At 57.6% G+C, this 14,351-nt stretch overlaps 3 protein-coding genes across 3 annotated transcripts; 2 read left to right on the forward strand and 1 right to left on the reverse strand.

Moving 5' to 3' along the window:
- Positions 1 to 1,312: 1,312 nt before the first annotated feature.
- NXF1 (nuclear RNA export factor 1) lies at positions 1,313 to 12,070 on the forward strand. Its single transcript, XM_004596759.4, has 21 exons — positions 1,313 to 1,473; positions 2,773 to 2,956; positions 3,589 to 3,742; positions 4,903 to 4,986; positions 5,071 to 5,175; positions 5,295 to 5,375; positions 5,468 to 5,537; positions 5,659 to 5,747; positions 5,867 to 5,974; positions 6,116 to 6,225; positions 7,996 to 8,032; positions 8,243 to 8,311; positions 8,388 to 8,443; positions 8,562 to 8,669; positions 8,777 to 8,835; positions 8,919 to 9,034; positions 9,169 to 9,211; positions 9,693 to 9,765; positions 10,154 to 10,336; positions 11,590 to 11,650; positions 11,757 to 12,070. The coding sequence occupies exons 1-21, from the start codon at positions 1,446 to 1,448 to the stop codon at positions 11,793 to 11,795; spliced, it is 1,857 nt and encodes a 618-aa protein (XP_004596816.1). The 5' UTR covers positions 1,313 to 1,445; the 3' UTR covers positions 11,796 to 12,070.
- Positions 12,071 to 12,176: 106 nt separating this feature from the next.
- On the forward strand, positions 12,177 to 12,869 carry TMEM223 (transmembrane protein 223). The gene is made up of 2 exons (XM_004596885.2): positions 12,177 to 12,456; positions 12,564 to 12,869. Exons 1-2 carry the CDS (start codon positions 12,177 to 12,179, stop codon positions 12,854 to 12,856), a joined length of 573 nt encoding a protein of 190 aa, XP_004596942.2. The 3' UTR covers positions 12,857 to 12,869.
- A 202-nt stretch (positions 12,870 to 13,071) lies between these two features.
- Positions 13,072 to 14,292, reverse strand: TMEM179B (transmembrane protein 179B). Its single transcript, XM_004596886.3, has 5 exons — positions 14,185 to 14,292; positions 13,750 to 13,937; positions 13,543 to 13,677; positions 13,334 to 13,412; positions 13,072 to 13,221 (listed from the first exon to the last, which is right to left on the reverse strand). Exons 1-5 carry the CDS (start codon positions 14,278 to 14,280, stop codon positions 13,072 to 13,074), a joined length of 648 nt encoding a protein of 215 aa, XP_004596943.2. The 5' UTR covers positions 14,281 to 14,292.
- Positions 14,293 to 14,351: the final 59 nt, after the last annotated feature.

Genomic DNA, 14,351 nt, shown 5'->3' on the forward strand with positions numbered 1-14,351 from the left:
GGCAGTTAGAGAAGCACAGATCCTCCTCTGGTTCACAAATGGCCACCGTGTCCAGGCCTGGGCCATGCTGAAGCTGAGAACCTGTAGCTCAATCAAGGTCTTCCGTATAGGTCATGGGGGTCCAGTGACTGGAGCACCATCCACTGTTTTCCCAGGGAACTGGGGTCCCAGAGCAATGCTTCAGTGGCTAAATCCTCACCTTGTACTAAAGTGCTGGAATCCCATATGGGCGCCAGTTCATGTCCTGGCTGCTCCACTTCCCATCCAGCTCTCCCAGCTTGTGGCCTGGGAAAGCAGTGGAGGACGGCCCAAAGCTTGGGACCCTGCACCCACGTGGGAGACCCAGAAGCTCCTGGCTCCTGGCTTTGCTTCACCTCAGCTCCAGTTGTCACCATTTGGGGAGTTAGGCAGAGAATGGAAAATCATTCTCACATCTCCGTAAATCTCTGCCTTCTCATCCCCCTTTCCAAAAAGAATAAGTTTTTTAAAAAAGATTTATTTTTATTACAAAGTCAGATATACAGAGAGGAAGAGACACAGGAAGATCTTCCGTCCGATGATTCACTCCCCAAGTGAGCGCAACGGGCCGTTGTTGAACCAATCTGAAGCCGGGAACCTGGAACCTCCTCTGGGTCTCTGGCCCTTGTGGTTAAAATGTCCTGCCTTCTTGGCATCCCTGGGCAAGTAATCTGCCACAGCTAGCTACGTTCATTGTGCAGCTGTCTCTGTGATGGGATTTAGCTCTACACCTGCGTGGGGGAGGGTGGGTGTGGTGCTGTGTGGCTCACCTGTAAAGGAAAACAGAACAGAAATGTATTGGTTTCCCATGTATTTGTTAAGTTGCTCTTACATTCCTAACATGTTCTGAGCCAGGAATTAGTGGGGGAAAAGTCATGGATTGGGGTTTCCACCTCAAGGAGCTTCCACTCTAGTTTCCGACTTGGTGATTATTAATCCATCGTTGGATTAAGGGAGGTATTCATTGATCCGCCGCTGGTGAGGAGCTAAGCAGAGGCTTAAATACTATTTGCAATGCGCTGGGTAGGCCCGGTTTCTGCCCTGAGTTCTGGGCTGCAGCCGTTGTCTGCTCCGGCCTTTAGGGGCTGCTCCAGCGTTTAGGGGCTGCTCCGGCCTTTAGGGTCTGTTCCAGCGTTTAGGGGCTGCTCCAGCGCTCAGCAGCAGCTCCAGCGTTCCGGGGAAGCGAGCAGGGAGGGGGCGGGGAGCATGGCGCGGCTCCCGGTTGTTTGCGATTGCGCACGCGCGGGGGGCGCGCCGGGCCCGAGGCTCCGCCTACTGGCGCGGACGTCAGCGGCGCGCGACGTGCTTCGCGGGATAAATGCGGTGGCGCCCGGCGTAGGAGCGCTTGAGTCTGGAGTCCTCGGGCGCTCGGACGTTTGGTGGCGTCGTGGCCAGCGCGCCTGAGCGCCCCTGCTCCGTGCGGTGCGATGGCGGACGAGGGGAAGTCGTACAACGGTTCGTGGTGGCCCTCGGGGGTGGAGGGGACCCACCGGGCTCCGAGTGGGCGGCGCCGGCCTAGCCGCAGCTCCGGGGCGAGAGGCCGCGAGGGGCATCCGGCGTCGAGGGCAGCGGCGCGGGGCGGCCGGGGGGCGCGGCGGGCCCGGGAGGAGCTGCCGGACTCGAGCGGGGGCGCGCGACTCGGGGACGCCCGGAGCACGGGCGTTGGGGAGGTGCTGCGGCCCGGGGCGAGAGGTGACGGGACGCCTTTGAACCCGGAGCGGTCGGTGCCTGTCAGTTGGGTTTGGCTGTGACTCAGTGGGCCGCTCTGGTGCCCTGTTTGTGTGTTTTATTTGTGCATTTGGTAACCGCGTCCGGTCGGCCTCGCTCTCTGGTCTGTGGCTGTGGCTTCAATGTCTTGAGACTAGGATGTTTTTAGTCCCAACGTCCCGCCGGCCCTGAGTCCCTGGTAGTGGTTAGGAGGGCGCGGCAGTTTTGAGAGCTGGGTTACCTGCACCAAGCTGGAGTGAGTGCATCCCTTGGGTCCCCGCTCCCTACTCTCCTCGGGGTGGGAAGTAACTACCGTGTGTGTCCGCATCTGCGGCTGTCCACTGCCGGTAGCCTAGTGCCCGGCATTGCAGAATGCCCCCGGTACGTGTCCTCGGCCCTTTTTCCCAGGTATTGTGCTTCGCTGGGTGCTGTTTGCTTGAGTTTGTTGTTTATGGAGGACTGGGCATTGCACAGACCCCTTTGGCGAGTCATGAACACTGTTAAAGCAGGAGTCGGGGAGTCCTCCCGGAGAGCACTGTGGGACCTTTGGGGTTCCCAGGTGCTAGGGTGCTGCTTCTTAGGGCCTGGTCCTGGGGTCCCAGCTCCCGAGTTAGGGCTTTTCTGGGCAAGAAGACCAAGAGCGCCTGGAACCTGAGTGACAGCTCAGAAGCACGCAGCTTTTTAAGGAGCCTGTGCTGCCCCGTTGTCGCTTGCGTTGGAAGAGTACAGACAAGAAGTCGGTCAGTGGCAGAGTTGGAGTGGTCTGCAGGGGTCAGGCTCGTGACCGCTCACTCTTGGGTGGCCCACACTTCTCCATTTTGCTTCTCTGTGGTTTTGGTTACTGTTTTGTTTGTCCCAAGGCCTACACACTCTTCCAACAGCGTTTCCCTGCTGCCGCCACCCCGCAGCAGGGTCTCCACAGAGCTTCCCGGAGGGGGTCTCTGAGGCACTGGGGTAGCCCGTCTAGCATGCTGGCGCTGTGACTGCCACCCCGAGGGACTGGGACTAGCGACACTTTCTAATTGGTGTGCCTGTTTCCGTCTCTAGAGTACGATGACCGTGTTACTTTCCCTCAAAGAAGAAAGAAAGGCCGAGGTCCTTTCCGGTGGAAGTATGGTGAGAGTAACCATCGCTCTGCAAGAGGTGGCTCTGCGGGCCGGTCCAACCGGCTGGAGGAAGATGACGGAGATGTGGCGATGAGTGATGCCCAGGATGCTCCCCGCGGACGGTAGTAAGTGCTCCGTGGTCTGAGTTATTATAGACCCTAGGCTGTGTACCCTATGTGTATGTCCACGTGCTTTTTCAGAAATTATTTTATTTCCCATGATACAGGTTTGTCCTTATTGCTTCTTGACCTTTGGCTAAGATCAAGTGTGAGATTGGTCTTTTCCCATCTCATTGCTCCCTCCTCAACCCCCCCCATATACCGCAGTAGTATAGTCCTTTAGTAATAGTTACAGGTTAAACATCCTGCTGTTTACGTATACCATGGAATTTTAGGTATAGACAAGATAGAGATCCTCGTGTCATTGTCAAGGTATATTTCACGGGGAGTAGGAGTGCCTGCTGTGACATACCTTCCCTTCCCCATGTGCTAGTCTGGATTGTACAGTTCAGCCATAAGAATACATGCACATACTTGCTCACCTATACACCTATTTGTTTTGTACTTTGATGAACGTTGCTTTGTATCAGAAAGAACATGCAGTATTTGTCTATTGGGGATTAGCAGCATGATTTATCTGAATGCCCAGAAGTGTAAGAAATGCCAGGACCAGCTCAGGCACTCCTGTGCGGCACAAGACAGGCTCTGAGGAGCCTTGAGGAGCACGTGTGGACGGTGTGCTCTCTGCCCCCTTACAGCAACCCCTATGGGGCTCGCCCTAACCGCCGGGGCGACGCGTGGCATGATCGGGAGCGCATTCACGTGACGGTTCGGCGAGACAGGACTCCTGCAGAGAGAGGAGGGGCTGGCACCAGCCAGGACGGGACCTCCAAAAACTGGTTCAAGATCACAGTGAGTGCTGCGGGAAGGGAGGCAGGAGACCTAGCTTGGAGTGCTGGTGCTCTTAGCACCTTCCTATGCAGTCAGAGATCCGTTCTTTCTCCTGGGAGTTGAGAGCTTAGAACACTGGAGAACAGGCTCAGAGAAGGGCTGGTGGGCGTGGGCCGAAGGGGGCCGAAGGGTCACCAGGTAGAGGGCGCTTCCAATCCTTCTGGTCAGCTGGCCGAAGATTGGCCTTGGAATCCCCAGGCGTTTTGAGTGACAGGCAGACACAGTGTAGGTAATTTGTTAACATTTTTATAATTGAGCAACTTAATTGTTTTGAAGGATAAGAAGTGTGTAACTAGATAGGAAAGAGGCTAAGGAAGCCATATGTCTCAAGTGTAACGCTGTGATTTGTCCTTTTTTTTAAACATATGGAACAATTTTTTTTTTTTTCAAGATTTATCTTAATTTTACTTGAAACTCAGATATACAGATAGGAAGATCTTCCACCTGTGGAGTTACTCTGTAAGTGGCTGCAACGGTCAGAGCTGAGCCGATCTAAAGCCAGGAGCCAGGAGCCGCTTGTAGGTCTCCCATGCAGGCGCAGGGTCCATGGCTTTGGGGCGTCCTCGACTACTTTTCCAGGCCACAAGCAGGAAGCTGGATGAGGAGCAGGGCCGCTGGGATTAGAACCAATGTCCATATGGGATCCCGGCTCGTTCAGGGCTAGAACTTTAGCCGCTAGGGTACCGTGCTGGGTCCAATTGTCCTTTCTTTAGAAAAACTTGGAGCAATGCAATGACTCATTTGGCCAATCCTCCCCTTGCAGGCACTGGTATCCTACGTGGGCACCAGTTCTTGTCCCGCCTGCTCCACTTTCTATCCAGCTCCCTGCTTGTGGCCTGGGAAAGCAGGCAAGGACGGCCCACAGCCTTGGGGCCCTGCACCTGTGTGAAAGGCCAGGAAGAAGTTCCTGGCTCCTGGTTTAGAATCGGATCAGCTGGACTCCAGCCATGGCAGCCACTTGAGGGTGTAAACCAGCACACGGAAGATCTGTGTCTCAGTTTTCTGTGAATCGGATCTGCCTTCCCAACAGAAATAAATCTTTAAAAGAAAAATGTACTGGATTGTACTGTAGAGCGTTAGTTGTGTAGAGTGTCCATCTTTTGTCCTCTTCGCATTTCTAGATTCCTTATGGCAGAAAGTATGACAAGTCGTGGCTCCTGAGCATGATTCAAAGCAAGTGCAGTGTCCCGTTCACTCCCGTTGAGGTGAGACATGGCTGGCCAGCAGGGTGCCTGGGAGGACAGGGGGTTCTGGTTTCTTAGACTAATGAATGCTCTCGGCTTTTGCAGTTTCATTATGAGAACACACGGGCTCTGTTTTTTGTCGAAGATGCCAGCACTGCATCTGCATTGAAGGCAGTTAACTATAAGATTTTGGATCGGGACAACAGAAGGGTATGTTAAAGAACTTGCTTTGACTGGAGGTGGGAATTGGTGCACGGTGCAGGAACGGGGTCGCGGTCTTGGGGCTTGTCTTCACCTGGGGTTACTCTGCCCTTCGTGTCTTCCTCCAGATATCTATCATCATTAACTCTTCGGCCCCACCCCGCACTGTCCAGAATGAACTGAAGCCAGAACAAGTAGAGCAGCTCAAGGTAGGGCGGCTCCAGTTTGCGATGTGTACGCCCATCTGCTGCACCGTCCGTACCTGGTGATGGCTGAACTGTCTTCCGTTGTTCCTCTGCAGGTGATCATGAGCAAACGATATGATGGCTCCCAGCAAGCACTTGACCTCAAGGGCCTGCGTTCAGACCCCGGTAACTCAGAAAGGAAGACATAGAGGGAATGTGTCAGGGCAGGAGTGTTGAGAACAGTTTAGTTCCAACACTGGCCCAGTCAAGCCCTCTCAGATTTCTCTTGTTTTTCTGCTTCCAAAAGATTTGGTGGCCCAGAATATTGACGCTGTACTGAATCGTAGAAGTTGTATGGCTGCTACCCTGCGAATCATTGAAGAGAATATTCCAGAGGTGAGGCCTTTGGCCCAGTATCAGATGTGGGGAAGTGGCATGGGGTACATGGGATAGGATCAGGAATAGATCTGCCTTTGGATTCACTCGCTGGCAGCACTAAACTTTCTCCCTTACAGCTGTTGTCCTTGAATTTGAGTGACAACAGGCTCTTCAAGCTGGATGACATGACAACCCTGGTGCAGAAGGCGCCTAACCTGAAGGTGCTAAACCTCTCCAGAAATGAAGTGAGCATGATAGCGTGGCAGTGCCTGGCGGGGTGGACAGGGGCTGGGGGGGCTGGGAGGTAAGGGTAGGGATTAGCGGTGTGAAGGTCAGCTGGCCGTCTCACCAGCGTCTCTCCTCCCTCATTTCTCTGTCCTTTGTAGTTGAAGTCTGAACGGGAGTTAGACAAGATAAAAGGGCTGAAGCTAGAAGAACTATGGCTTGATGGAAATCCCTTGTGTGACACCTTCCGAGACCAGTCCACCTACATCAGGTCAGTTGCAGGCTCTGTCCCCCCTCCTGGGGACCTTCACCCCCTGGGAGGCTGAGCTGATGCCCCTGACCAGTACCCGTCTGCAGGACAAGCGCAGCCCTGAGCTGGAGCCCCTTGTGGCTTGGGAGCATGCCGTGCTCCTCTCCTGTGCCCATGATGTGTCCCAGCCTCCCTGAGGTCTCTCCTTGGCTTTCACCACACTGCTTGTTTACTTGGCTCTCTGGCCTTTCTCCTTCCTTCCTGAATACAGCCTCTTCTGGAATCTGCCCACCCTATTGTTCCAGGAAGGACATTTCCCTTTTGTACTCTGACTAGGGGATGTCTTACACGTGCCCCACACGTGGGCTTGCCTTGGGCTGAGAAAGCCCTCTGCACCTGGAGTTTTCGACTAAGATAGCATTTGGTCCTTTGTCCTCCTTTATCCTATGATGGCCCCTCTTGCCGTTATGCCAAGAGGGACCCTTTTCTCACAGTCCACCTGCCCAAGGCTGTCGCCTGGGCTTTCCTGCCCGTGCTGAGGCTGAGGCCTCCTCGCGGCTGATGCCGTGCAGTCTGTGTGTCTCGTCCTGTGCTGTGAGCTGGGCCCTCCCTGAAGAAGAAACCTGGGTTCCCCAAGACATATGACCAGAGCTGGGGCCCCGGCAGCAGACGCGGGGATCCCAAGACTGGTGCTGGGCGTGGAGGCCACGGGGGCCTAGGCTGCCGAGGAGACAGAAGTGGCTCTGTTGGGCACTGCCCCTCCCTCACTTGCACACCTCATGTCACCCTGCTTGGCCCCGGAAGATGGCTGGTTAGCCAGAGACGGGTAAGATTCCTCAGGGAAGGAACAACCTAAGACAGGCACAGTCGCAGAGGGGCCATCAGGAGAGAACCTGGGGGCCAACAGAGGTGGGGCATGGATCCTCACCCCCACAACTTTGCAGTGGCCTGAACCCTCACTGCTGAGGGCTGTCTCCTGCCCCCATGGCTGCGTTGCTTCCCACGCCCACCCAATTGACTTCGGAACCCAGGTAGCAGACAGACCTGGCCAGCAGTCAGTGCCCGCTCACCCTGGCAAGTGTTGCTTTCCCGTTGCTACCCTGGACCACGGGGAGAGGGGCAGCTGAAGGAACAGGCTGTGTCCAGGTGTCTTCCTCCTTTCCCCCCCTCTACTATCTGAATGCCTCGTTGCCACCTCGTTCGTCCATTTTGCCTGGCTCTTTCCTCCCAACTACCCCAAGTCTCCCCCATCTCTCACTTGCCCCTCTCCCGTTCTTTCGCTTCTCGCTTTCTTGTATTCACCTCCCCTTTGTGAGCCCCGCCTTGCTCATCTCCCTGCCCCAACATCCTGTGCCATCCCTGTGGTGTGCTCTGGTCTTGGCCAAGGCCAGACCTGGCAGAACTGATGGATGATACCTGGTGAGGCTGCAGAGCCTGGGCTCCCACCCTATTCCCTCCTCCCTGGGCTGCGCAGGTGAGTAGGTGGAAGGTAAGGGGGGCAGGGAGGGGAAGGAGGGCCTGGGCTTAAAGCCTGGGCTGGGAGTGCTACTCTTTGTGGCACATGGGGTGAGGCAGAGAGGAAAGCGACAGCCTTCAGGGCAGTCTGTGGCTGGGAGCCCTGGGTCAGGTGGGGAGTGGGAGCCATTTTTTTCTGAGCACAGACTGGGGAGGAGTGGGGGATGAGCAGGATGGGATGGACTGTCCCTTGGGCCTTGATGTGTTTGCTCCTCAAGCAGCCCAGGAGGCATGGGGGCTCTGAAACATCACTCACTTCTGTCCCATTCTTGACAGCGCTGTTCGCGAGCGATTCCCCAAGTTGTTACGCCTGGTAAGTGAATAGCCATTTTCATTCTGTTCTGAGAGTACAGTGTCCCGCTCCCACTAACACAGGCCCATGACAAAAGTTAACCCGACTTCCCAGAAAACAGGCGTAAGTTGTATCTGGTAGGATTCCTGGACCCTTTTCCGGCCTCTCTCACCCTCTTCCATCTACTTAGGCATTCTTCCTTTGGTGTAAACTTTCACTTTATCTCCACAGGATGGCCATGAGTTACCCCCGCCTATTGCCTTTGATGTTGAAGCTCCTACGCTGTTGCCACCCTGCAAGGTGAGAACTGGAGACAGCTGGAACAGGGAGCTGGGGGAGTCCTAGCTCTGTGGTCATAACACCTGTTTGCTTCCAGGGAAGCTACTTTGGAACAGAAAACCTTAAGAGTCTGGTCCTGCACTTCCTGCAGCAGTAAGTATCCCAGGGTCACCAGGCTGTAGGCGCTGCCTGTCCCAAGCCCAGTTCACTCCAGGAGCTGCTGGGGCCCCTGTGGGTGCTGAGCTTAGAGTTGTCCCCTTTGCCCCAACAGGTACTACGCAATTTATGACTCTGGAGACCGGCAGGGCCTCCTGGACGCCTACCACGACGGGGCCTGCTGCTCCCTGAGCATTCCTTTCATCCCCCAGAACCCTGGCCGGTGAGCTGCCATCCCAGGCCTGCCTGGGCCCACAGCGTTTCCCAGCAGGAAGAGACCAGCCCTGTTTGGAAACGTCGTGTTCTCATCACAGCCTGCTTTCCCCCCAGGAGCAGCTTGGCTGAGTACTTCAAGGATAGCAGAAATGTGAAGAAGCTCAAGGACCCTAGTAAGTTTAGTGTGGCTGGGAGAGTCTCGGCCATGGAGCCTGGGCAGGCATGGCAGCCTAACCCTGTGCTCCCCACGCCCTAGCCCTGCGCTTCCGACTGCTGAAGCACACGCGTCTCAACGTTGTGGCCTTCCTCAATGAGCTGCCCAAAACTCAGCATGACGTCAATTCCTTCGTTGTAGACATAAGCGCCCAGACCGTAAGCGCCTACTTGGTGTCCTGGCAGAAGCCTTGAACTGGGTGGGGGAGAGGGGAGGGGAGTAGCATTTAAGAGGTCAAAGGCCATGGGTGCTTACTGGGAAGCCTCCAGTGTCCCTAATGCTTCTTTTTCAGAACACGTTGCTTTGTTTTTCTGTCAACGGTGTCTTCAAGGAAGGTGAGAATTTGGGGGCTCCTGAGCATGTTCCCTCCTCCAGCCACAGTCGCCAACGCTCTCGGCGTCTCAGCATTCTGTCCCCTTTCCAAGCCCACATTTGGCTCCTAAGCAATTGTGCTTGAGCCTGTTGTGTAGGAAAATCCTAGGCTAGATTAGGACATAGACTTTGAAGCCTAGGTCTGGGTTCCATCTGCAGCTTGATTTTGGGAATCTGAACAACTTGTCTCCAAGGCCCAGCATCTTCTGTGTGTTCGTAGATGGGCTTAGTGGTACTAGAGGAAGTGAGAAAAGTCCAACCCAGTGCACAAAATTGCTCTCAGTGGGTTAATACTTGGGACCCTTTTCGCCACCTCTGTTCCCGTTTATAACATGATCACTCCTGTGTGGTCCTCTCAGGGTCTTTGATTCCAAGCAGACAGTGATGCAAGAGGCTGTTTGTAAACACAAGCGGCTCTAATGGCCCTTGCTGTTCTCTTCGCAGTGGACGGGAAGGCTCGGGATTCTTTGCGAGCCTTTACTCGGACATTCATTGCTGTTCCTGCCAGCAACTCAGGGTAAGTGTCCAGTTCACTGGGTTGGGCACCAGTCCCAGATGCTGGCCAGCAGTGTGGTCAGTGCTCGGTGGCAGGTCTGGGCCTGCAGCTCACACAGAGGGCATGGCCTGGCTGCGGAGTGGGCTGTCGGGATTGTCCTTGTGACTCCTCTACCAGCCATGGGCCCACCGCTTCACCTGAAAGCTTCCATAGCGATGCTCACTTGGAAGTTTGTTGTGAAGACAGGGCTCAGCTGTCCCTGGGGGGAGAACATGTGACTGTAATATGCTGTGACCACCTTGTGAATACCCAGCCCAGAGGAGGAACTCTACAGATGGGGTCAGAGGAGGAGTGGTGTGAGAGGATGGGGGTCTCTGAGCAGCTGCTGAAGGTACTCTTTGTCCCCAAGGCTGTGTATCGTCAACGATGAGCTGTTTGTGAGGAATGCCAGCCCTGAAGAGATCCAGAGAGCCTTTGCCATGCCTGCCCCAACGCCTTCCTCCAGCCCTGTGCCCACCCTGTCCCCGGAACAGCAAGAAATGTTGCAAGCCTTCGCCACACAGTCCGGCATGAACCTGGAGTGGTCGCAGAAGTGAGTGCCGAGCTTGTGTAGGAACAGGGGAAACTGGTTTGGGGCTGGTAATTTTAAAAGCCAAAACTCCTTGTTACTTTAAAAAAAAAAAGTTTCTGGGTTGTGATCTAGTGATAAAGTCAACACCTAGAGCGCCAGCATCCTGTGCAGGTGCCACGTTGAGTCCCTGCTGCACCACTTCCTATCCGTGTGGGAAGGCAGCCTGGGTCCCTGCACTTATGTGGGCGCCCTGGAGGAGGCTCTGGCTCTTGGTTTTGGACCAGCCACGCTGACCATTCGAGCAATAAACCAGTGGGTGGAAGATTCTCCTCACTCCCCCTCCCAGCCCTTCCTCCGTTTCCCCTGTGCCTATATCTGCTTTTAAAATGTGTTTTTAAAAGAATGGCTTATAAAAATTTGTCCTGAGGCCAACATTGTGGCACAGCTTGGGATGTTGCCATCCCCTCTGGAGGCCCGGTTTGAGTCCCAGGTGTTTCACTTGCGGTCTGGCCTCCTAATGTGGCTGGGGGAACTGTATGATGGCCCAAATGCTCGAGTCCCTTCCACTCACACAGAAGGTCGGGATGGAGTCCTGGCCCTCCAAACATAATCTGTGTGTATGGATTCGGAAGTAGCTTTTCTCTCTTTTTTTTTTGAACATTTATTCATTTCATCACAGCCAGATATACACAGAGGAGGAGAGACAGGGAGGAAGATCCTCCGCCCGATGATTCTCTCCCCAAGTGAGCCGCAACGGGTCGATGCGCGCCAATCCGATGCCGGGAACCCGGAACCCCCTCTGGGTCTCCCACGCGGGCGCAGTGTCCTAGTGCATTGGGCCGTCCTCGACCGCCCTCGCAGGCCACAAGCAGGGAGCTGGATGGGAAGTGGAGCTGCCGGGACCAGAACCGGCGCCCACATGGGATCCCGGGGCCCTCAAGGCGAGGACTTTAGCCGCTAGACCACTCCGCCGGGCCCAGTAGCTTTTCTCTTTTAAGAATTAGTTATTTGAAAGGAACAGGTTTTCTGTTGGTTCACTCCCCAAATGACCACAACCACGAGGGGTGTCCCATGTGGGAGCAGAAGCACTTTGGGCCATCCCCAGCTGCTTTCTTAGGCCGTCAGCTGGCTGGGACCTGGAGCAGTCAGAACACAAACTAGTGCTCATTGCAGGTGGCAGGTGCTGAAGCCACCAGGCCCCAGGCCAGCCCTGCTGAGGTGGTATCTCGTCAGAGTGGCCACATTTGGGTCTCATGGGTCTTTGTGCACTACAGGTGCCTTCAGGACAACAACTGGGACTACACCAGATCTGCCCAGGCCTTCACCCTTCTCAAGGTAACGCTGGGGAATGCAGCAGCAGCCGAAGGCAGCCTCTGGGCCTTTAAGGTCAAGGCAGGCAAGAGGATGGCCCTGGCACTCCTGACGCTGTCTTGTTCTCCAGGCCAAAGGCAAGATCCCGGAAGTGGCGTTCATGAAGTGAGCTACCCAGAAGCCCCTGTAAATAGCCCGATACCGTCGGTTGTCATCCTCTCTTCTGCTGGCGCAAGGCCGCCCTGTGACTGTGACCAAGGAGGGGCTGCCGAGTCCCTCTCCTTGCCGCCTTCTGGAAAACTCCGGAGACTGAGCCTCACCGGGGCGGGAAGCCAAAGCATACCTTGTAGGACTGACACTAAACTACCGAAGGCCTAGGTGCTTTGTGTACTTAACCCCAGGATCCTCCTGACTTTTTAAGATAAAGAGTGATGTTGTCTTTTGTGTCTGCGTGCCTGATTGTTCCACTTTGGCCTGGAGGGGGCTCCCGCGGGCAGCTTCCGGGCAGGAGGAGGGCGGCCGCAGCAGGTCCCGCCCCGACGGCGCGGGCATGGCGGCGCCCTGGCCGCTGGGCCTCGGCAGGCTGCTCCGGGCGCTGCACCACGCCGCCCCGCCGCGGGACGTGCTCCTCTTCCAGCACGAACGGGGCCGCTTCTTCACCGTCCTCGGGCTCTTCTGCGCCGGCCAGGCCGTCTTCTGGGCCTCCCTGACCGCGGCAGCCCTGTCCGGGCCACCAGTCCCGGCCCAGCCTCGGGACGCGGACCGCCGGCGGGGGGACCTGCGCGCCGCGCTCTGGCGGTACGGGCTGGCTGCGGGCTGCGGTGCTGTCGGTAAGTCCTCCGCGGGACCCCCTTGCCCCGCACTGCGCCTTCCCCACCCAGCCCGGGGCGGGGAGCGGCCTCGGGCTCCCCTCATCCCGCCTCCGCTGTCCCCACAGGAACCCTGGTGCTGGCGGCCGGCCTGGTGTTCTCTCTGCGGTCCGTGCGCTCAGTGGTGCTGCGGGCCGGCGGGCAGCAGGTGACCCTGACCACGCACGCGCCCTTCGGCCTCGGGGCCCAGCTCACCATTCCCCTGAGCCAGGTCTCCTGCATGGCCCACCGGGGTGAGGTCCCTGCCATGCTGCCTCTGAAGGTCAAAGGCAGGCGCTTCTACTTCCTCTTGGACAAGGCTGGACACTTTCCCGACACTCAGCTCTTCGACCACACGGTGGGAGCCTACCGGAGCTTGTGAGGAAGGGGGCCCAGATTCCCTGCCAGAGAATAAAGGGGTGGTCTTCCCAAGGAGTCCCTGTCTGCTCCAGCCTTCCTCGGGGCTTTCTGCTTAACATTCAAGGACTTGCTACCAGACAAAGTAATAGGTAGTATTTTGGTACAAAAACAGCTATAGGAAGAGGTGGGGGCGGGGAGAGGACACCCATCGGCAGACACAAGGCGCTGTCCAGCCATTCAGCGAGGCCTGACCAGCGCGTCGGCCTCGGAGCTCCACTCGGGGTCGCCCCTCTCCAGGGACTGGTAAGGCAGCGCTCTGCATTTGCACTGTGCGACCTGGAGCAGCAAGACTGCACTCCACAGCGCCAGGTTCACCCAGGACGAGGTCTGTGGGAGGAAGGACACGAGCCGGTGAGCCCAGCTCCCGCCTTGCCCCCCACACCCCGTCCGGCTGGCCAGCCCTTGTGGCCACGTGGCTGGGCATGTGCTCGGGTCTCACTTCAGCATTGTATAGGTTGGTGTAAAACTGCAGGGCGGTTCCAGGGGGTGTCCATGGAACTTTCTGGGCCTCAGAGCAACTGCAAGGGCAAACAGGCAGCAGTGTAAAGGGGGAGGCAAGCCTTCGGCACCCTGCACCCAGGCCCCCCGAAATGAGCGGGGCCCTTCGGCACCCCGGGGCCCCGAGATGAGCCGGGGCGCTCCCGTTACCTGGCGGTTCTGTTCAGGGAGATGATGGAGCTGCAGAGCGCGTGGGTGCCGAAGCGGAGGACGCAGGCCGACACCAAGACCAGGAAGACCGCCGCGGCCGAGACGGCCAGTGCAATGCGCAGCCCTACGGGGCCCCTGCCAGGCAGAGGCGGGCCTGTTGAGCGGCGCTGCCCACCCGCGCCCCTGGCCCTCGGGCGGCCCAGTCACCTGCTGGAGTCCTCGATGCAGCTGCTGTAGCCCCAGAAGAGCAGGAGCAGCAGGCAGTAGAGCGCCAGGAAGCCCGAGGCTCCGGACACGAAGTAGCAGAGAGACGGGGCCGAGGGCCGGGCCAGGGCCAGGGCGGAGCCGTTGAGGGCGGCCACGCCGTACAGGGGGCAGCTGCCCTGGAAGGAGCCCTGCAGAGAGAAGCTGCTGAGGCCCGCTGCCCGGCGACCGCGGGTTCGCAGCCCCGGTCCGGAGGAGCGCGGCTGCGCTTGGTCAGTTCCCGTTTCTGGGGAGGGCCTGCCCGCCGCGGACCAGGAGCGGCACGAGAAGCCGTGGCTTCTGGCCGGCCTCGGCAGGGAGCCCCGGTGACTCACAGGGCCGCCCCGGCGCCCGCACGCCCACCGCCTCGGCCGGCCCCGAGCCCCCCACGCCCCCCACCTGGGTGCGGGTCAGCGCCGCGGCCACCACCGCCCCGCACAGGAAGGCGGCGGCCAGGAGCGCGAGCTCGACGCGCAGCGCACAGCGCAGCGCCATGGCCGCCCCGCCCGCCCCGCCGGCGCGAGCACGGGCGCGGAGACGTCACTTCCGGACGCGGCCTTTATTGT

This window comes from Ochotona princeps, chromosome 4 (genome assembly GCF_030435755.1).
Source record: "Ochotona princeps isolate mOchPri1 chromosome 4, mOchPri1.hap1, whole genome shotgun sequence".
In the NCBI taxonomy this organism is placed as follows: domain Eukaryota; kingdom Metazoa; phylum Chordata; class Mammalia; order Lagomorpha; family Ochotonidae; genus Ochotona; species Ochotona princeps.

Coding starts and splice junctions, on each gene's coding strand:
- NXF1 (XM_004596759.4), top strand. CDS start 1,446: ATGGCGGACGAGGGGAAGTCGTACAACG. Junction 5,538..5,658: donor GGGCCTGCGTTCAGACCCCG/GTAACTCAGAAA, acceptor TGCTTCCAAAAG/ATTTGGTGGCCCAGAATATT. Junction 10,337..11,589: donor AACCTGGAGTGGTCGCAGAA/GTGAGTGCCGAG, acceptor TGTGCACTACAG/GTGCCTTCAGGACAACAACT.
- TMEM223 (XM_004596885.2), top strand. CDS start 12,177: ATGGCGGCGCCCTGGCCGCTGGGCCTCGGCAGGCTGCTCCGGGCGCTG. Junction 12,457..12,563: donor TGCGGGCTGCGGTGCTGTCG/GTAAGTCCTCCG, acceptor CTGTCCCCACAG/GAACCCTGGTGCTGGCGGCC.
- TMEM179B (XM_004596886.3), bottom strand. CDS start 14,280: ATGGCGCTGCGCTGTGCGCTGCGCGTCGAGCTCGCGCTCCTGGCCGCC. Junction 13,678..13,749: donor TGCATCGAGGACTCCAGCAG/GTGACTGGGCCG, acceptor TCTGCCTGGCAG/GGGCCCCGTAGGGCTGCGCA. Junction 13,413..13,542: donor TCCCTGAACAGAACCGCCAG/GTAACGGGAGCG, acceptor TTGCCCTTGCAG/TTGCTCTGAGGCCCAGAAAG.